Source organism: Colletotrichum spaethianum, assembly GCF_022836535.1.
Source record: "Colletotrichum spaethianum MAFF 239500 DNA, contig31, whole genome shotgun sequence".
NCBI lineage: Eukaryota > Fungi > Ascomycota > Sordariomycetes > Glomerellales > Glomerellaceae > Colletotrichum > Colletotrichum spaethianum.
In genome coordinates this window covers 330031-352141 of record NW_026054801.1, presented here as the reverse complement: position 1 = coordinate 352141, position 22111 = coordinate 330031, and the positions used below count along the sequence as shown (strand labels likewise).

Sequence of the window (22111 nt, the reverse complement as noted above, 5' to 3'; positions counted from 1 at the left end):
CAGGGTTATTCGACAACTACTTATATAGGTCTTGCACCTGGTAAAAGCTGGCTTCAATATATGCAGGTCCGTAGTGGGGACCTCAATAAACCACAATGATTGGACATGAACCCGAGAACCGCATTGACTCGGATCTTGGGAGCCTCGTAGGGTAGCATGACCCAGCTGACGTGAGACGGAATCGGAATGATCAGGTAAATCTACTGAACACTCCACTCTTGGCAAGTGTCAGCACTAGGCCCGCGATGTCAGCAAGGCTCTCGACTGCGTCGGCTGGTCAGGCGCCCAATCGTAAAGCGGCTTCTGTGAAGGCTTGTTCCGTGCTTCCGAGAACTGGACTTCAGTAAACAGCCGCTTCCGTTGCATGTGGCTCAAATATGACATCCTTGACCGAGGAAAGCCTTTCCATAGGTGGTGATAAGGCTGGCTTGTTTGGCCCTTTTCTTTGCAAAGAGCTAGTAGGAGGTACTTTGGCAACATGCAATACCAGCTTCTCGAAGACCTTGACACCGCCTGGGCTATGGATGAATTCCATCCACATGACTTGTTCCAGCTTTGCTTTTGCCTCCGGCCACGTTGGTCCGAGGGATTCTCTTAGGGACGCAAGTTTTGGTAACAGCCATACATCGTCGTACTCTTCCAGAACGGATATGGCGCCAACAACCAAGGTCCAGGCAAAGATGTGTCGAGCAGTAGTGCTCGGGAATTCTGATACCTCAATGTTCTGGCAAGCAGATCGAAGCTGGCCAGTCAAGAAGCTCAGTGGGATCTTGGTCCCCTGTACCTTGAGGAAAAGAGTCGTGATGTAGCTGGTCATTCCAAGACGGAGCATTTCGGTCACTTTATCCTGCGTGGTCGGCTCCAGATAAAGCAATCGATACTGAATGGAGGTCATCAAATCCTGGAACATGTTGGGGTCGATCTTGTGACCGGTTTGTACAAGGAAGTTCGCCAACTGGGAAAAGTCGTGAAGGTCTTGGAAGATGTTTCCCACCCGGCGATCAGTCGAGTTCAAGAGACGGCGAATCTGACACGGCTCTCGGTCGCGTTCGAATCCGGCGGGTGAATCGCCGAGTATCGAAGCGAACGCTGTCTCCCAGGAGATTGTGTCTCTGTAGTAGTGTGGTTTCTCTCCAGTACATAGATACCAGCCGATGTCCACACTACCTGCCGTTAGCTCGGTAGAGGTAGAAGTCAGTTTTGTCACTCACCGACATATCTTGATCTTTAGCTGCAGGTTATGCCGAAAGGTCTCGATGCCACCTCGTAGCTCAACAATCCGACGCATGCCTTTGACGTGTGCAGCGGCACTATCGCGGTCTCCAAAGACCTCTGACACCATGCACATAGAGACAACGGTCGCGATGGTGGAATCAGCCAGGGCCAAATCTTTATCAGAGATATTCTGGTTCAGGAGGCTTAACGTCTTCCACACGTGGAAGCTGGTTCTCTTGCTCGTCTTGCCCACGATGGAGTCGTGTAGGAGGCCAACGGTGAACAAAATCGAATGCAAAAAGGCGGCATCGGACATCAACCAGTAGAACCATGGGTTTTTGCTCGAGTCGAGGCTGAGACACCATTCAATCGGGTACATCGTCTCCTTGATAACCCCGTAAACTGCAGCATGGTTGAGTACAGCAAAGCGCAACGCGGTTTAATCACTCATACTCACATTCAAAGAGCATGGCCCGGGAGCCGGCATCGACGTCTTCGGCAAATTGAAACATGTACAAATCGTTTGGAACGTGGTACAGTTGGTTGGTTTCTTGAACAGGTTCGGTGGTGTCATGAGTTACCCATGAAGAGGAACGCTTTGGATTCACGGGGTTCGCACAGGTAGCTCGCCTATTCTTGCCTCGCATGACATGGCTGCGGATCAGCTTCCGATCCTCAGAGTTTGTTCTTCCGGACGTGTCGGTGATGACAAAGGCGAAGCCCTTGTCTTCTGTATTGATTATGTTAGATGTGGGATACCTTCCCGGCCTCGAGGGAGTCATACTAGAGCGCTTTTGGTTGCCCATCCTTGTTTCGGGGTACCCCGAACTAGCGAGGGCCGACGGGGAGTCAATTTCGTCTTCTTGCTGGGGCCTACTAAGCTGGGATAGTGGAAAAAGGTATCAGAAGTGGAGGATCAGGCGGAAAATCAACACGTTGCTAGTGTTGCAGCGCGCTTCTGAGCACGCAGCGAAGGACCAAGGCGGGGAGAATGCGGTACGAGACTTCGACAACAACTGAGCACGTTGGAAAGACTGTTTGCCGAAAGAGGAAAGCAATCGAGAGAAGGAGAAGGGTAAACCACTCAAGGGCAAAGAAGAACTTGAAGAAGGGTGGATCTCCCGTCTGATTGTGTCTTCTCGCGATCCGGCTCTTCTGTCCACGCTCCTGTGAACCAATATGCATGTCAAAGGCATGCTTTCGGGAGAGCGGCGCAGTCAGTGGAGCCTTGAGGACACCCGCCAATATGTTGATTGTTGCCTTCTTTCGGCCTAGCGTTGCCCTTTCGGGAAACTGCTTCGGGATAACTTCGCTTCGTCGGAGCATGGACACGTGATTATCCCCGGTTAGGTGGGTCTTGGCGCCGACGGTGCTTCTGTTGCGCCGATAGCCGGCCGGCGGACTCCCAGATATAACCCAGAAAGAAGCTTGCTATTGAATCGATTGATGTCCCTTTTAGGAAACCAGTCGATTCCTTTTTTAAGACAACAATCCAGCATGCGTTTCCATCACCGATGGGGTTTTGCAAAGCCTTCGCCGTCGTCACCAGGGCGCCGCTGTCTGGGCACAGCCGGCATTGGACTCGGCGACGCCATCACTCGGTGATATGAATACCATCGCGCCTGGCTGTTCTCTCAAGTATAAAAGAACCAACGGTTTGACGGTAGTTCTCCAAAATTAAGCTCGACACAGCGCAGCAAGCATCGACGACAAAGTATTCACCGTCCACTTCATCAACATCTTCTGTTCACCATGACCAGCTCCATTGATCTCCCCCCTCCCACCATGGGAGCGGGAAAGCTGTTCCTTGCATCTCAGTTCTGTGCAACGCCTCGTACACCGCCAAAAGAATTGTCACTCGCGGGACAGACAGCCATTGTGTCCGGAGCCAACGTTGGGCTAGGCTTGACTTGTGCAGGCCAGTTGCTGAACCACGATCTGTCTCGACTCATCATCGCCGTCCGTTCCGTGGAAAAGGGAGAGGCTGCGGCAAAGACACTCAGGGAGAAACACCCTGCCGCTACCATCGAAGTCTGGACCTTGGACATGTCATCGTACAAGTCCGTCCAGGCGTTTGCGGATCGCTGCTCCACGCTATCCAGGATTGACGTTGTCATCCTAAACGCCGGCTTGTCGAGACAAGAGTTTCATCTCTCACCCGAAGGCCATGAGGAAATGTTCCAGGTCAACTACTTGTCGACCGTCCTCCTCACCATCCTCCTCCTGCCTATCCTGAAGTCGAAGAAAGTTGATGGGAAGGCAGGCAGGTTGACCATTGTCAACTCGGGCTCTACGTTCGGCGCCAGGTTTCCCGAGCACGACAAAGTACCGTTGATGCCTGCGTTGGACGACGAGAAGAATTTCGATCTTACCGATCGATACCAAACATCAAAGCTCTTGGGCCAGCTCGTCATCACCAAGCTCGTCGAGCACGTCCACAAGGAGGATGTTGTCGTCAATCTCGTGGACCCGGGTCTGTGCAAAGGATCGGGGCTTCATCGACATCTGAATATCGGCCTGCGGGTTATCTTTGGCGCAATCAAAGGCGTGACCGGGAGAAGTCTCGAGCAAGGGGCATCAACATACCTCGATGCTGCTGTGGTCAGAGGAGACGAGACCCACGGCAGCTACCTGATGGACTGGAAAATCTATCCGTAAGTTGTTTCCTTGCAAAGGACCTTTGTGAAGAACAATACTTACACAGCATCACATAGTTTCCCTTCGTATGTGTATACCGCGGAAGGAAAAGCTACTGGAAAACGGCTGTGGGACGAGACTCTGCAGGAGCTAGACTTTGCTGGGGTTCGCTCGATCCTTCGTTCCATGCAGTCGGACCGGCGATAAGCAAGGCCCTTTGTCGTAGAACCGTTTGTCCCGTCAGTCTGGGACTTTGTCGATGAAGCATGGGACCTGGTGGGTTGTATGCAGAAAGACTACATGTCACTGCGGATGCACATGGGCCTCAAACGCAACGGGGCCCCAGGGCTGGCCGATTGCGAACCGGCCGAATGGGATGACACGATGTATGTTTTTTGCCGCAGATGGTTTGTAGGTGGTTTGATCATTGGGGGGTTCATCGAAATTTTGGATACGTAGAGGAACGATAACACAGCAACACTTTAATCGAAGGACATTCGCATCCGACTGCGCCATTGATTGCAAAAGTTCCTAAACTTCTGTTTGGAGGCCCTCACACTTTAGTCAGACAGCATCACTTGCTTGTGGCAAATTGTGATTAGGAGATTACCCAACAATTCAGTACCTCAACATCTCTGTAGTTAGTTCCGACGCAATACGATGGTCATGGAGTTCTCATTACACCAGTCAGCCTACCGCCTCAGGGTGCACTGCTAGGCTCAGTTTGATCAGATACATAGACAGAGACGCAAGAGCTACGCAAGTGGAGGCGACACCACACGGTGAGGTATATGATCGCCTGTTCTTGAGGTGTTGATCAGTAAGACACATTTTGACAGTCTCTTTCGGTCTGCGAGGGTCTGGCCTCGGTACCAGACCCTCGGGACAGGCTCAAAGGTCTAAACTCCTCAAACGCTTTGGCAAAGCACCTTCTTGTTTAAGGTGGCTCACATGAATTGCTATCCCAACCTGAGGGAAGATGGAGAGGGGCTTTGTAGACTCACATGATGGTGGTCGGGTAAAAAACATCGAAAGCGCCATAGCGGTATAATTGTTTCGAGGTGTGAGATAGGGTACGACCGGCTCAACGTCTTTTTTCGAGCCAGTCCAATACGTTGCTACAACTTGGGTCATCGCTTCCCTCGCGATCGAGGCAAGATCGTGGTCGAAAGACGACAGCACACGACACCTTTCCATGAGTTGCTCGTACTCCTTCAACGGACAACCGCACCGAAGCGGTGCAGCAACCACTTTGGGCGATGCGCCCGCTGCCAAGACTTCGTGGTCTCAAGAACCCACAATCGTCTCTTCGCTGCAAGCCAAGATGGTAAATGCCAGGGAGTCCTTGGGGGTTGTTAATGCATCACAGACCAACACAAGCTAGCGACGCGGCGTCGATATCGACCATATCCCACGCCGAACCATTCGATCGAGGCGGAAAAGATAGGGGCGCACCAACGGCCCTCTCAGCTACGATGCTCTCCCCAAGACTCCCCAAGACTCCCAAGACCGATTACCAAGACGGCAACATGTGCCCAGACGGAGCATTGGCATTGCCAAGTAGGAAACAGGACGATGTGAACCGAGGCGGCGTCCGTAGCGATTTGCGCCACCCCGCGACTTGGACGAAGCTTTCTTTTGAGCCTCTCGCGTAGCCTCCACTTCAATCGCTCACACTCGAAAATCAAATGACTGGATGGTTCCCTCCCATCGTTTACTCACTGAAGATAGCAGCAGTACGCTTGGACGGAGGAGTCGGATGCGAGTCAGTAGAGTAACCAACGCCAAGAAACTGCATTGGTGGACTCATGTCAAATTCGGCAGCTTCTTGTAGTTGCTCGAGAGGATGACTGAGTTTTGGAAGCAAAAGAGCCAGCTGCCCAATTTCGGCCTCGGAGGACGCTGGCCATTCAGGAAAAAACACCCAGAGCCCGCGCGGTACGCCCGCCGTGGCGGCGCCTGGAAACCAGGAGCGAATCCCTAAAACGGACTTCCGATGCCATCGGACGCGGAGCTGCCCCGTCCAAACGTTCCTGGCGTGTCTTGGCAGCGCACTTCATTTTGTCGGCTGGGCACGCGATAAGGGATATGATCAATCACGCGGCTGTTGCGATAGCGGTAGAGGGAATTACGCCATGCAAGTCGGCTGGCATCTGGGGTGCGACAGCACACGGGCAGCAGTGCGCGCGCACCAATCGCAACGCTGGGATATGACCTGCCCAAAACAGACACTCTGGAGAAGAGCACTCCCGGTCAGAGTTAGACGAGGAAACATGCTCTCGTACGACGGACGGGCGACGGGCGGTGGTTGGTGATTTGTCCCTGCAAGCCAAGAAGCCAAGACTGCTGCAGTGCCGCAGGGACATCGCCGTGGTTCATAGTCGTGGTTCTTGGCCTCGGAAGCACCAAGATAAACGGTGTCTTGAGAGAGTCCCGCCGTCCTCAAGTGCCTCTGTGGCATGGTTGTGGTACACAAAGGTGAAAATTCTGTCTAGTTTCTTAAGCCAAGGCCGAGCTGATTGATGGTTCGGCTTGGAGAAGGCTCGGAGACAGATGAAGCAGGGAGACGAATCCTCGTACATCCCTATCAAGGACGACAGCAATCTAGCCAGCGGTCTTTACCGTCCAACCAATCGTGGAACAGCGAACTAGCAAGGATGGCTGATAGGAAGCGTTGCTTGGCCCATTTAATAAGCTGCCGTTACTGGGAGCCGGCGCCAGGCTAAGCAGGGGACTGTGGCCGTCAAAAAGTCCCTCCTAAAGTACCTAGAGTCCTGCATCTCGCTCCCGACTGGAGACTATAGATTACTCAACTTGCCACCTGGTTAGCCAGACGATGCGACTCTAAGGAAACTAGAGCCACTGAATGGTTCAATTTGGCTACAGATCCACGGCCACTGGCTGATAAGAGTAAGAGAAGCAAAGCGGACAGTGGGGGTTGAGGGAACAGGGGTTCGCTCCGTAACGGAAGACGTGAAAAATCGGGAGGGGGGACGACGATACCTCCTGGGCTTTGGATGGTCGTTCTTTGCCGCCGAAAGATGCGATCGTCCGTCTCCGACGTCACTGACATTGCGACACCCTCCGACGGCGACAATGGTATGCAGACTTGGCGTAGCGACAAGCTCTCGGAGAAGATCTCTTGACATTTCTTGCCTCTTTGCAATGGCACCTCTTGGACGTCTTGGGAGCATGTCGTGGCGGTCTTGGACAGCAGGCTTGGAAAGCTTGTGAGTCTTGGAAACGCTCGGCGGGGAGGACGAGGGACGTTACCATCCAGGGTCCTTCGACCATGTGGTTCGGCGTTGGGCGTTGAACTAGACTGCCAAGCGGCATCAGTCTTTTCTGCCATCAACTAACTAGCGCATCTCGATGAAGACAATCCCAAAAGAAAAAAGGGCCGAGGTTTGATTTGTCGGGCGCCACTCGCCCAGTCACCATCAGAAGGGACGAACAGCCTTTTTCTACCATCCTTCTGTGCTTCTTCGACGCCGGTTTGACGGTGCCTCCCGCACACGGCGTTGAGCGGCAAACACTGCTAGAACACTGCATTGTAAGATGGTGCATCAAAAATAGCTTCTCCGCTGCATCTGATGTGGTTTTGCTTGCTCGTCGAACGAACCGAAGCGACAAGGCGACAAGCCGTGGGTCTTCGGCTAGGTCTCGATGGCAATGACCCCAGCTGGGAGCCCTCCCCGACCATGCAGGCCGACCCTTCATCATCTTGCGGCCTTATCGTGTGCTTGTTCTGGGACCCAACTTCATTTGGACGAGAACTGGGGCTGGAAAACCACTAACCCTCTCTTCTACGGGCGGCCCCCATCCCACATGTAAGTCCGACCAAATATGCTGCGGCATGCTGCGTGGTGTTGGAACGTGCGCACACACGGTAAACAGCGGGTGGAACAGTGACACTCTCACACGCGACAGACTGCGGTCAGTGCCGCGAGGAACCCCCGGATGACAACACAGAGACGGATGGTTACCTCGCCACCAAGCATCCCCCCGCCGCTGGTATTAAGTTGGAGAGTTTAGGGATTGGAGAAGGCTAACCTAACCATGTTGCTGCCGGCCGGACAGAGACTCTGGGGTGCCGGAGACCTCCGTGTTCGCCAACAATCTTTTGCAAACTCAATCGACGGTTGATGAGACACGGCGTGCACTTTTTCTGCGGGCGTATGCGTCACACCACGACGAAGCCATCGTGATTGTGGCATGGGCGAAATGCAAAAGAACCAACGCCGACCACTTGATTGGAAGGTTTGGTTTTGCGAGCGCTGCAGCCGCACTGGATTGACGCCTCAAAAAAGTTCCTTCGCAAGACCTTGTAGACCTTCCCTACTGGATCAAGCTACTCTGGCAAAGCACTGCTTGGCCAAGCCAGTAGAGACGCATTTGATAGCCCGAGAGGAGATATCCGGCGTGTTGAAACCGTCTACGGCACCCCCAGCAACGGCGGGAGCTTTCGCGGCGGCGCCAAGTAAGTGTCGACCATCAATGTCACCCATGTAAGTGACTGGGATTTCATCTGCAGGTTCGTGGGTATCGGATGGAACTGGACCCGGTGGAGGGCCGGGAGGAAGAGGAGGAGGAGGAGTGGAAAGTGGGAAGAGGAGTGGAAGTGGCAGGAGGCGGGGTTTCCTACACACCAAGCCATGCCAGGAAAGGCAGAGAAGACGAGCCGCTTAGGACCCCAGATAACCGTCCGAAAGTCTGTGGTTCCTTCAAAAAGTTCGTGCATGTACTGGGGCGTATGTGGTGTTGGTCGTCTGTGTGTCTCCCTTCTCATCTTCCTCTGACAGTCTCTCACCTCAAACTATCCCATGCTAACGGTTGTACCCTCGACATATTGCGCCCAATGCGGATGGAGTGAAAATGCAGCTGATCCTCCCAGACCCTTTGATGTCGGCCTTGTCGAAATGTAGAAGGTAAACCTCCCGGTCGGCCTGGGTTGCACTGGGGTCTCCAGAAGCACAACCAAGAGGAGGGAGGGGGCGCCCGGCTGGTGTTCCAGCCTCGAACAAGATCACCCATGCCACACCACCCCTGTTCCATAAGGAGAAAGCTCTGTTCGACTGGCCTGTGCCATCACAGCTTCCCTTCTAAGAACAAGGGTTCTTTTGCTGCATTTCCTGGGGATCGTCTTGTGGCGATACTGCAACCCTCTGTTCGTTGCCAGGCCGTTGGGAACACATGGCTCCACCATCGATAAGCATCTGGCGTGACTGGGGAAGTCGCCTCGTGGAACAGACATATTAAAAGGCTGAGATGTCCTCGTCCCTCCTCGGCCTCGTTGCTTCTGTTCTCGGTCACTGGCAAATCTCCAGCCCAAGAGTCATCGGGTTCCAGCAAATCAGCCTTCCATACCTTACCACAAGGTGAAGAGTACTGACTCAGTGCAACACCATGTCCGACATCCGTGAAGAACGGACCCCCGCCCAGGGCGGTGTGGTCTCGAGCGAGAAGCCCGCTCCCGTACGTTGATCAACTAAGAGGCCCTTGAGCCTCCTCAGTCCTGCCACATGTGCTGACCATTCCTCTTTCAGATCGTCGACGCCCAACCCGACGGCGCTGACTACAATGAGCACGTTGAGAAGGACTTCAACGTCACCGAGGACGATCTCCTCGAGGCTAAGGAGCTCGCCTCGCTGATGTCCCTTGAGGAGGTCCGCGAGATGATGTTCAACGTCCACAAGATCCACGAGAAGGACCCCAACTTCCCGCTCATCATTATCGAGAAGATCGAGGCGTTCCTCTCCAACGATGACGTCTTCGAGAACCCCGAGAAGCACGAGACCCTGATCCAGGAGATGAAGCTCGAGGCTGCCCTCATCACCGGCAACTCGCCCTACGCCGAAGTGCGCGCTGTCGTCGATAACCACGACGACCCTGAGACGCCCGTATCAACCCTCCGCGCCTGGACTATTGGTCTCATTTTCTCCGCCCTGCTCGCTTTTGTCAACCAGCTCTTCTCGGTCCGTTACCCCTATATCACTATTTTGGCCAACGTTGCCCAGCTGCTTGCCTTTCCCCTGGGCAAGCTCTGGGAGAAGACCCTGCCCGATATAGGATTCTCCGTTGGCAGCCAGCCTTTCTCGCTCAACCCAGGCCCTTTCAACCGCAAGGAGCACATGCTTATCACGATTATGGCCAACGTTGCCTACAATATTCCATACACCAACTACATCATCTGGACCCAGTGGTAAGTCGCGCTTTGTACTCTTTGGCTGCGGGCTTCATATTAACTCGCCTTCAAGGCTGCCCAAGTTCTTCAATCAGTCGTACGCCGCCAACTTTGGTTACCAGCTGCTCATCTCGCTCTCTACCAACTTCATCGGATACGGTCTCGCCGGTCTTTGCCGTCGTTTCCTCGTATATCCCTCATACTGCGTATGGCCTGCGTCCCTTGTGACAATCGCTCTAAACTCTGCTTTCCACACCGATAAGAATACCACCGTCGACGGCCCTTTCGGCAGCGTCTGGCGTGCCAGCAGACAGAAGTTCTTCTACGCTGCTTTCGGTGCCATGTTCGTTTGGTTCTGGTTCCCCAACTACCTTTTCACGGCTCTCAGTACCTTTAGTTGGATAACCTGGATCGCACCCAAGAACCGTGATCTCGCCACCGTCACTGGTTTCAATAGTGGTCTTGGTATCAACCCCTTCCCGACCTTCGACTGGAACATTCTGTAAGCATCAGCCACGTTCTCCCGGGATGGATTTACTTACTAACAGGATGTAGCTTGTACGACAACACTGATCCCTTGATGGTTCCCTTCTTCTCGACATTTAACAAGTTTCTCGGCGCGTTCTTCTCCATGTTCATCGTACTGGCTATTTGGTACACCAACACTTACAACACGGGATACCTGCCCATCAACTCCAACAAGGTCTACGACCATTTCGGAGCCCTCTACAACGTATCTCGTGCCGTCAACGAGCACGGTCTCTTTGACAAGGAGGCGTACGAGGCCTACTCTCCCCCTTTCCTGGGAGCCGCCAACATCACAATCTACATGTTCTTCTTCGCCATCTACACTGCCACCATTACCTACGCCATTCTGTACCACCGTCACGAGATTTCTCTTGGCTTCAAGGCTCTGATTGGCAGCTTCAAGAAGAACAGCGATATTGAGAAGGATCAGGTCCTCGATGTCCACAACCGTCTCATGAAGGCCTACCCTGAGGTTCCCGAGTGGTGGTACCTGTCCACCTTGGTCGTTGCCATCGCCCTTGGCTGTGCCGGTATCGCCGCCTGGCCCACTTATACTACCGTCGGTGTCGTCTTCTACGGTATTATCCTCTGCCTCATCTTCGTCATCCCCGTTGGTATAATCAAGGCCATGACTGGTATCGAAGTCACACTTAACGTTCTTGCCGAGTTCATTGGTGGGTCTTGGGTCGAGGGTAACGCTCTGGCCATGAACTACTTCAAGTCCTTTGGCTACGTCACGTGCGCGCACGCCGTCTGGTTCTCCAACGACTTGAAGCTCGCGCACTACGTCAAGATCCCCCCCCGCCACACTTTCTGGGCTCAAATGATCGCGACCTTCGTTTCTACATTAGTTTGCCTTGCAGTCCTGAAGTTCCAGATGTTTTCGATACCTGGTATCTGTACGGAGGATGCCAAGTTCAAGATGACTTGCCCCGGTATCAACACCTTCTTCACTGCCTCTGTCCTCTGGGGTACCGTCGGACCCAAGAAGATCTGGGGTGCTGGAGGCCAGTACACTGCGACTCTGCTCGGTTTTCCTCTTGGTGTCTTCATTGTCCTCTTCTTCTGGGGTCTCAACAAGGTTTTCCCCAAGTGGAAGTGGGTTCGCCAGATTCACCCCGTCGCCATCTTGTACGGTTGTCTCGTTTGGGCTCCTTACAACATGTCTTTCGTCTGGCCCTCCGTTCCCATTGCCTATTTCTCTTGGGTCTACCTTAAGGGTCGTTTCCTGGGTCTCTGGTCCAAGGTAAGCTTCCCTCCGTCTCCAGAAATCATACCATCAGTGCTAACGTTGTCTGCAGTACAACTTTGTCCTCTCTGCCGCCTTCTCTTGCGGTATTGCCATCTCCGGTATCGTCATTTTCTTCGGCCTTCAGTGGCAGGACATTGAGGTTGAGTGGTGGGGCAACACCGTCGTCTCCGAGGGTTGCGAGGGCAAGGCATGCCGCCTTCTCACTCTTGCCGAGGGCGAGTACTTCGGCCCCCGCATTGGCGACTTTCATTAGAGGAAATAGTCTTTCTGCGGTGCCTGGTCGCCCTTGTGTTTTTTCAAAGCTTAGCCGATATGATGGGGTGAAGAGGGTCTGTCTTCAATAACACGTTAAGAAGAATTGTCGTAACGGGCGGACGTGATGATGAGAAGGTTGACGAAATACCCAAACACCCCGTTTTTCATTCAATTGAAGCTGTCAATGCACACTAAAATATACTCTTCCGGACATAAAGTTTTGAGTTTCCTCGTCTTCCGTGATGTTGATGCTATTGTTGGTTGCAGTTGTGACGGGCCAACTTCTGTGGTGTTTTTTGGGTGTGCTTGTTCATGAAATCGTTGACGGGCTGACCGAAATACTTAACTGACGAGTGCTTTCTTATATCTCCTGGTTGATCATGCATCCGAGGGTTTGTGGATTATCAAACCCAATATCTCTAGTCGCAATGTTGGAGCCCAACCATTGGCTCAAGAGGCCAACTTGTATACAGAACTCGACTCGTTTCTAAAAATCTCACGGAGAACTCTCGAGAACGTATTTATATCAGTACAAGATGCGTGCGTCCCCAAAAATACTTAGCATCGAGTCAGTGCCGGAGCGGCGTGGCTGTGCTGGAGGGACGGCCACACAACTGTAAGTAAAACATTAAAAAGCACGAGTCAATCTTTTTAGTGTAACATATTGTTCTAGCCCCCCATAGGCAATCTAGTACAGTTCACCCTGTAACTACAGAAAATTGTCACAGTACGTATAACCCAATACAGTAGCACCCCTGGCTTGTGCCAGATCTCGATATATCAATACGGTACGATATACCCCATAGCGTGGAACGACTGCTGATCTAGAACTCACTTCAACCGTGGCCACATGCGGGCCTTGGCGTCGTAGGTGAGCGGATGTACAGGCAGAAGCATCAGCCACAACCCAGCGATGGCTTCATTTGAACTACTACCAAGGCTATGAAACCTTGCCGCTCGAGCCACGCTGAACGACGATGGCTTCACTTCAAGGAACCTAATACCAAGGTTCTGCTCCTATTCCTAACAGTTTTCAGTCACGTAAACCGATTCATAGTCTTCTGTTCTACCAAATCATTTGTACCGCTTGTACCTTATCACCATTTAAGGGTGTACCTCCCGCACCTCTCCTTGCTATGTAAGACAAATGGGTCTGTGTCTTTTGGGATCGCAATATACAGAATTGGCGGGATTCACAACAGATGCTGCGTTTAGCCACTAAGTAGGACTCGAAACACATCAAGACTGTCTGATAGTCACCTATATTGGTCTACGGTTCTCGACGCTATTATATGAAGATCACCAGCAATGGCTTCGGTCCTGGCCCATTTAGGTGAATACAATGATAAAAGCAACATAACATCAATGAGCGTTGTACTCTGCCTGCTTTCCCATCTGCCGTATGCAAATCAGGAACACAAGCCATAGTAGAAAACGGTCATCAAAAAAGAATTGTCTGCATACCACCCCTCTGTCCTCTCCAGCCGAAAATATCTCCAGGTTCATGTTGCTTCATTCCTACCAACTGGAGATAAGGACAGTAGACAAGGAAGTCAGCTTAACGGCTCGCGCCAGTGCTGACGATCTGGTTCAGATGATCAAGATCGCGGCGGCGAGGGCTTCCGTTGGCAACGTCGCCGAGCTGCTCGACGTCACGGCGACGCGGGCTGCCGTTGGCAACCTCACCGAGCTGCTCGACGTCACGGCGACGCGGGCTACCGTTGGCAACCTCACCGAGCTGCTCGACGTCACGGCGACGCGGGCTACCGTTGGCAACCTCACCGAGCTGCTCGATTTCGCGACGGCGAGGGCTTCCGTTGGCAACGTCGCCGAGCTGCTCGACGTCACGGCGACGCGGGCTACCGTTGGCAACCTCACCGAGCTGCTCGACGTCACGGCGACGCGGGCTACCGTTGGCAACCTCACCGAGCTGCTCGATTTCGCGACGGCGAGGGCTTCCGTTGGCAACGTCGCCGAGCTGCTCGACGTCACGGCGACGCGGGCTGCCGTTGGCAACCTCGCCCAATTTAGTTGATTCAACTAAAATTTGTCAACTTCCAATTCCTGCAAGGCTTCGACTCAGACATACCCGGGACAGGAGAAGCAACGGCCCCTAGAGCCAGGAGTGGCAGAATGGCTTTGGCAAAGTGCATTTTGATAGCTGGAAATTTGAAAATCGAATAAATTTGTCAGGAATTGTGTGATCAAGATTAAAGAACCTTTCAAGGCGACTAGGATCTGATGAGGATGTGATGACTTGATCTATAAATTTCTACACTTCTCTTGAAACAACTCGCAGTATAAATATCGTACCACGATCTCTCATTTACGAAGAGTCAACCAGCCATTGTATGGCGCTACTCACGACACTTCCAACGGAGTGAGCATGCAGCTCCCTAATTCTTGCCATGCTGAGTTGCTCTTACACGGCCTTGGTAATGGGCCCACATTTCTTACGCCGCGTATGCATGCTGACTTGACACAGGCAATCAAGCTTCGTCTCCCCCTGGCCGCTCATTATTATGGTCAGGGATTACCATCTCCTGTCTTTGTCAACCAAAGCATGCTTACTCTTACTCAGGATTTCCCCAATGTCAGCTTGCGAAAAACCCGGTCACCCTCAACAACACCATCTGGGTCAGTCATTGCCACCCCCTTCTCGACGTTGCTCATTCAAACAAAGTTATGACTTAACCAAAGTAGTGCCATCTTCATAGGCATTTTATGTTTCCTTCGGGTTTCTTTTGTTGTTTTCATTTGAGCATTGTCAACCTGCAGGACCTTCCTTTAGATTGAAGTATGCCTTCAAAGGAACCACTTGCAATGGACCGCCGGGCCCCCTCTCATGATTCGGAGGAGGGTTATGACTCTGATGACGATTGCCTTCTTAGTTACGAGCATACTCTACAGAAAGAGAGGCAGCAGACAAAACGAAACTGGGCGTTTATGGCTGTGAATGCTTTCATTCTTCTGCTTAACATCGGGTTGATTCTTATGATGAGTGTACCAAGCACTGCAGCGGTGTCTGAGCACACCCACGAAATTCGTTTACCGCACCATGGTCAGTGCATCAGTCTCAGTTCCCCCTTCCACAGTTGGAAGCTCATACAGATACAGATTGGGTTGCGTCTGCAATAGAATTGGAGCTTCGGACATTCGATGACCAATTCGGAATTCACGGACCCTTCCGTGGGAAACCTCGTCCAGAACTAAACAGCGCCTGGGCAGAACCAGTTAGAAGCAAGTTCTTGAGTTAGTCAGTAGTATTTGCTTTGATTCTAACATACCAAATAGACTACACTGTTCGCGTTCCCAAGCCTGGCTGGCGAAACACAAGCTCCCCAACCAGAATCATGACAGAGTTCCAAGACGAAAGGGGAGGAATCATGGGAACATTCAGCTTCCTACACAATCTTCATTGCCTGGTTCGCCATTCAAACAGCCCGATTACATGATGAGATTCCTGACATCATCACATAGAAAACAATTCGACAATACATGCTTCCTGAGTTTTACCCGGAAACCGCGGAAATGTACAAAGCAACGCCAGAAGAGCCCATTCCAGAGCACATTGGTGAGTACCTCGAGCCCACATGCCACTTATAACGTATGCTGACAAGTCAATTGAAGACCATTGCATTGATATGTACGATATGACTTATATACTATCGTCACCTGTGATAAACTGCTAATCCTCCAGTAGACTTCGTCAGTCAGAGCTCTGCCACGCCGATATGTCTCTCATGGTTTTTGAGTGGCACGAGGATGAGAAGAGACCAGTCGATATTCACCACGCACCACACGTTTGCGCAAATACCGAAAAAATAAATCAGTTCCTGGAAGCGAACTCCGTTCCTCCTTTCGGTAACATTCTGGTACATCCATGGACAGGTATAGACGTCCAAGAATCAGTTGGTTCTTTGCTTAGTTAAAGTCCAGAAACAGCTGACAGACTCAATAGGGGCTATTCCTTACCAATAAGAATCGTACACCGTAGCTTGTAGAATGTAGTTGTAAGGTCTGAGCTGATGTAACCGTGCGTGGTTAGTAATATGTCCCGAGTTGCGTAGTGGTTAAGGTGGGAACATTTCGGGTGAATTGGTCATTGATAACTCATGTACAAAGAGAAGTGGCATGACAAGTCACCAAACAAACAAACATATATATACATATATAAGTCAAAGCACCCACTTTTCGGCCACCCCTGCATTTCGGCCACCAGAAAATGCCGCCCAGCCACCCATTTTCTAGATACCCTTTAACTTCTAACTATTACAACATTTTCTATTTTTTACTAAATAACCTTATTTTTTAGTATCTATTCTTTATAGCTTAATGCCCTAGTACACAGAATTTGAAGTCTATTAAGCGCTTACTGATATTTTAGATAAGGTATTTACTTATGATACCTCTAAGCGATAAGGAGTACTACGATTAACACTTTAAAGCCGATTAAAGGGTACTTAACCTAGAGCAGCAGCATTTAAAGACCTCTAGAGGCTCTCTATTAGTTAAGAGGCTAAGCTAACTAGCTAAGTATAAATCTAGGCTAACTTTAGGTTTATATTAATATACTAGTAAGTTAAGAAATTTATTTAGTATATCTTAAATACTATAAGAAATACTTAGCCTTTAAAAAAGAAATAATTAAATACTTTTATATAAAAAAAACCTATTTATTAAGGTCTAAAGAAGTTAATTTATTAATTTTAAATATATTAATAAGGTATTTATTAAGATTTATAAGGACTAGTTTAAGTATTTTATAATTATAGTAATATTAGCTTTTTAGTTAATTAATAAATATAATATAAATAAGACTAATATTCTTAAAGGTTAAAAAGTAAATAAGCTAATACTAAGTAAAATAAAAATAAAGTCTATATATAAAAAATAGCCTAGATTATAAGCCTAAGTATTTATTATTAAGTATATTTTAGCTAATAGCCTAGTATTATATTTTTTTATATTATATAAAAGTAAAATAGTCTAGTAGTAGTTATTTCTTTTAGATCTTAGCCTTTATAATAATTAAGAGTTTATAGTAATAGAGAATAAATAAATAACTAATAAGACTACTATTAAGTAGCTACTAAAAGTCTTTTTACTATAGATTACTTTCTCTTAGCCTAATTAAGCTAAACTACTAGTCTTAAATAAGTATAAGAGCTATATAATAATAGAATTTATATAGTAATACTGTTAGAATAATAGCACTAGCTGGTTGTATGACACGCATAACTTAGGGACATACATTATGGCAGAGGGTATAGACTAGATATTCGGCTCTTAGTTATCTATTAAGGGGATCAAAAGTATATTTATGCTAAACTAACTTAGGGATATATAAGATTATATATCTTGTGTATAAAAGCTAAGTCTTATAGTTAAGAAAATAATTATAGAAAATATATTTTTGATTTACTTTAACTTTAATTTAAGTATAATTGTATAAATAAGTTTTTTTAAGAAGAGAGAATCTATTTAATACTAATTAGTAGTTATTTAGTAATCTATATAATTACTTTATATAATTATAAATTAGTAAAAGTAAAGAGATAAGACTTAGGCTTTATAGTTAGGCTACTAGGTAGTCTTATACTTTATGTAAAGTAAGAAATCCTTAGGGATATTTAAGGGGTTATACTAGAAAGTCTTTTATGCTAAGAAGCCTTAATTTTACTTATTATTACTTATTAAGCTAAATTAGGTAAATAAGATAAAAATAACTTTTATTTTATTATTATATAAGATAAATTCTTATTATTATTTATTAAACTAAATTAGATAAAAATCTTTATTATACTATATATAAAGTATAAAGTATATATTATAGTACTAAATAAACTAATTTTAACGTTATATAATATAAAATAACTATTAAATATAATATGGCTTTTTAAGAGGATCTAAAAGATAATTATTAAAGCTAATATAATAATATTAATAAATACTTATTAATATATAAAGAAATAAGTGTAAAAAGCAAAGTTTTATTATATATATAAAAGAAGACTATAAACCTTAAATACTAAGGAAATCTAGTTAATATTATATAGGTACTATTTAAAAAAGAAATAACTATATATATTATATATATTAACATAAAAATACTTTATTTTAAGTAATTAAAGGAAAACCTAATAATATTATTATACAAAGATTTTAATAAATAGTCTATTTTTTAATAAAAAAAAGTCTATTATATGTTTAAGGTAAAGTTTATATAACTTATTAAGCTAAAAGGATTTTGATTACTATTAATAAGAAATATGAATTAATAGTTAATTAAATTTATTAAAGAGATTAAGAGAAAGTTTAATAAGTAAAAAGAATAGCTTTCTACTTATATAATACTTATACTAAGTTATATAATTATAATAACTTAAATACTTATTTAAAACCTTAAATTAACTTTACTTTAAAATATAATTAAACTAATAATAGAGCTAATTAAACTTTTATATAATATATTAATAACTTAAATATTAATTATATAAGAATAGTTATAATTAGCTTTAAGAAATATACCTCTTAAAACAAGATTTATATAAGAGGTTAAGAGTTTTTTATAAATCCAGGGTTATATAACACTTTTATATTAAAGAGACAATATTTATAACTTATTATTAAGATAAATAGTCTAGAATAGATTATATAAGTTAACTATAATCTTAATCTTTTAAAAGGAATAGAGAAAAAACAAGAATTATATAGGTAAGCTATATAATATCTTATATAATAAGGTAAAAGTCTTTATTAGTTTTTATTAATGCCTTAGGATCACTAAAGACTAATACTATATAGTATTTCTTAATATTTTGGTTAATTATATAAAAGAGTTTTATTTCTATTATATTAGACTAATAAAAAGATAAAATAAGATATATAATATATTAGAAATATACTTTAATACTAATATTAACTATATTCTCTATTAAATAGATTAGATAAGTCTATTCTTTATATAAGTTAAATAAAATAATTTAAATAAGAATCTAATAGATATATTAAAGATACTTTTAGATAAAATACTTCTTATATAACAGGTACTTAGCCTAAGTTTTTAGGGGGAGATTATACTTTATATATAAGTTACTTAAGCGTATAAAGGTATACTAGAGCTAAAAACTACTTTAAGTAATCTTAAAGCATATTATATATATAAACAATTCTTTTCTAGCCTAAGATTATTATTATAAGTTACTTTAAATAAAAAGTCTATATTATATAATATTAACTTTATAGATAGAAAATACTTTAATAACAAAAGTTATTTATAACTATTATATAATAGACTGTTAAATAATAGAGGATTTTTTTAATAACTTTAGAAAGGTTAACCTTTATTATAACCTAGGTTTAATTATATAATATTTAAGAAGAGATATTTTATATATAAAAAGAAGGATTATTGGTTTATGAATTATTTAGATAAAGAATATAATTATATAAAAGACTAATACCTTTAAGTATATAGTATACTTAAATAAGAACTATAGAAAGATTTTGCTTTATACTTTTTTAACTTTGAAGGAAAAAACCTAGTAGATAAATTATGTAATAAGGAGAGAGAATTTATAGAAGATAAAGAGATATTAGTTTTCTTAATATCTTTTTTATTTTTCTATTATATAATAAAAGAGGATATCTTTTTATTACTAAAGACATTAAAGGCTTATTAATTCTTATTATATAATCCTTATATTTTATTATACTAAGGGGAACTATAGGATATAAAAGTAATAAAGTTCTTTACTATAAAAAAACCTTAAGTCCTTATATACCTATAAAAGAACCTTTATATAGTAATATCCTAAGGACTAAGATTAATAAATATATAATTTAAGGTAAATAACTTAATTATATTAGTTAACACTATAGAAATAAAGAATTAGCTTAGAAAGGTTATATATTATATCTTTGATACTTCTACTTTATTCCTGTTTTTATTGTATAATATAGATAAGTTAAGTATATATTTTAATAACGTTAATAACGTGATTATATAGTAAAATAAAAAACCTATCCTAGTTATACAGAAATAAAGTTACTTATTCTTTAATTTTAGTTATATAAAGGCTAGTATATTCTTTATAAAAGAATAACTTTAAAGGCTTTATAAATAATTTAGATATTTTTATATAAATTATTTTTATTACTTCTTAAAGAAAACTAAGTATTATAATATTAATATTAATATTCTAGAAAAAGTCTAAAAGTTTTATTATTATTATTAATTATATAACTTAGTACTAAAAAGGTTTAAGTTTATACTTAAAGATAAAAACTACTTTAATTATAAGATAATTATAGATATTATATAACTAAGAGATAAGAACATTTTATATATTATTAACATAAAGATAAGCTTCTAAGGAGCTACCTTTTTAAAGTCCTTATCTATATAAGATACATAGAATACACTTTATAAGTACTAGATTAGTATATACATTAGTTTACTAGATTATATTATATATAACCTAGGTATAAACTTTATATTAATAGAATTTAGGAACTATGCTAATATTATAGGTATATTATATAAAGAAATATTAGTAAAAGCCTATTAAGTAGTAAATAAGATAAAAAGAGCTTATATTCTTTTAAAGTATATATATAATATCTTGTATACTAAGCTTAGGTATAACATAGATAAGGAAACTATTTTCTAGATGGCTATGAAGGTATTGAATAATATAGCTGGTCTATATAGTATTATATTTATATTACTTGTTTTTGGGATATATCTAAGGATTAATAAGAACTTACTTTTATTACTTAAAATCACTTAAAAGGTAAAAGTAATTTAAAAGGTAATAAAAATGCTTTAAAGTATTTATATAGAAGTAGAGATTAATTGTATAATTAATACTAGAAATAACCTTAACTTTTAAAGTATATTATTACTACTAATTCAAAGTAAGGTTCTAGTATAGAAAGAAAATAAAAGATAGACTAGACTATATAAAGTCTAGGCTATAAAAGGCTATATAATAATAATTAAGATAGTTAATAGTCTTATATAGTTTTATATAATATATATTAAATTATACTATTAAAATATAGTATAGTTAGATTTAGATATTATATAACTTATTTTTTAAAAATAGCTAAATAAGAGAAAAAGACTAAAAAAAGGCTAAAAAAAAGCTATATAATAATTACTATATACTAATTAGGTATTTCTATCTTAGAAAAAAAAAGACTATAAGAAATTAATAGAAAAACTATAGCTTAATAATATAATTATAATACTAGGTACTTTATATAAAGAGTTAAACTAAATAAAGATAAATAACCTTATTAACTAAAAAGTTTTTACCTTTATACTATATAATCTAAAAGAGTATAATTACCTTTATATCTATAAGACATAGATAATATAAGAGATTAAGAACTTATTATTTAAGTTATATAAGAAGTTAAGACTTGTTATATAAGGGTATAAGGACTAAGAGAAAGAAGAACTCTTAACCTAGGTACTTATTATTTAATAGATAAGCTAAAGGCTTATACTTATAATTAGACCTACCTTTATACAAGACTATAAATATAAAGAGGAACTTAGAGACATAACTTAGGTATATATATAGTTAGATAATTGTTTAACTAGGATAATTATTATATAATTACCTAAGGAGTTAAAAGATAAATACCTTAAGAATATATTTCTTTATATCTTAAAACTACTATATAGCCTAGTACAGTTAAGCCTATACTAGTATAAAACTTATTCTAAGTATTATAAGAAAGATCTAAAGATAACAAAGTTAATGTATAATCTATGTTTATTATATATAACAAAAGAACTAGATACTTTTAGGATTATAGCTATATAGATAGATAATATACTTAGCTTTGTTATACTTGTTTTCTTCTAGAGAGAAAAAGAAGAGCTAAGAAGAAAAGGACTTTATGTAAAACTAAAGACTACTTTATTGCTTAATAGTGAAATTGATTTTAATAAGGGAAAGATTTAATTATATAATAATTATATTACTTTTACTTAAAAAGGCTAAGTAAAGTACTTAAAACTT

At 43.5% G+C, this 22111-nt stretch overlaps 4 protein-coding genes across 4 annotated transcripts; 2 read left to right on the top strand and 2 right to left on the bottom strand.

Moving 5' to 3' along the window:
- Positions 1 to 340: 340 nt before the first annotated feature.
- Positions 341 to 2021, bottom strand: ColSpa_09890 (uncharacterized protein; the record flags this gene model as incomplete). The annotated part of the gene is made up of 4 exons (XM_049276102.1): positions 341 to 1163; positions 1212 to 1617; positions 1673 to 1945; positions 2000 to 2021. The coding sequence occupies 4 exons, from the start codon at positions 2019 to 2021 to the stop codon at positions 341 to 343; spliced, it is 1524 nt and encodes a 507-aa protein (XP_049132059.1).
- A 946-nt stretch (positions 2022 to 2967) lies between these two features.
- On the top strand, positions 2968 to 4059 carry ColSpa_09889 (short-chain dehydrogenase cctT; the record flags this gene model as incomplete). Its single annotated transcript, XM_049276101.1, has 2 exons — positions 2968 to 3869; positions 3930 to 4059. 2 exons carry the CDS (start codon positions 2968 to 2970, stop codon positions 4057 to 4059), a joined length of 1032 nt encoding a protein of 343 aa, XP_049132058.1.
- Positions 4060 to 9258: 5199 nt separating this feature from the next.
- Positions 9259 to 12069, top strand: ColSpa_09888 (sexual differentiation process protein isp7; the record flags this gene model as incomplete). Its single annotated transcript, XM_049276100.1, has 5 exons — positions 9259 to 9327; positions 9399 to 10054; positions 10110 to 10538; positions 10592 to 11810; positions 11866 to 12069. 5 exons carry the CDS (start codon positions 9259 to 9261, stop codon positions 12067 to 12069), a joined length of 2577 nt encoding a protein of 858 aa, XP_049132057.1.
- A 1560-nt stretch (positions 12070 to 13629) lies between these two features.
- On the bottom strand, positions 13630 to 14224 carry ColSpa_09887 (uncharacterized protein; the record flags this gene model as incomplete). The annotated part of the gene is made up of 2 exons (XM_049276099.1): positions 13630 to 14111; positions 14161 to 14224. 2 exons carry the CDS (start codon positions 14222 to 14224, stop codon positions 13630 to 13632), a joined length of 546 nt encoding a protein of 181 aa, XP_049132056.1.
- Positions 14225 to 22111: the final 7887 nt, after the last annotated feature.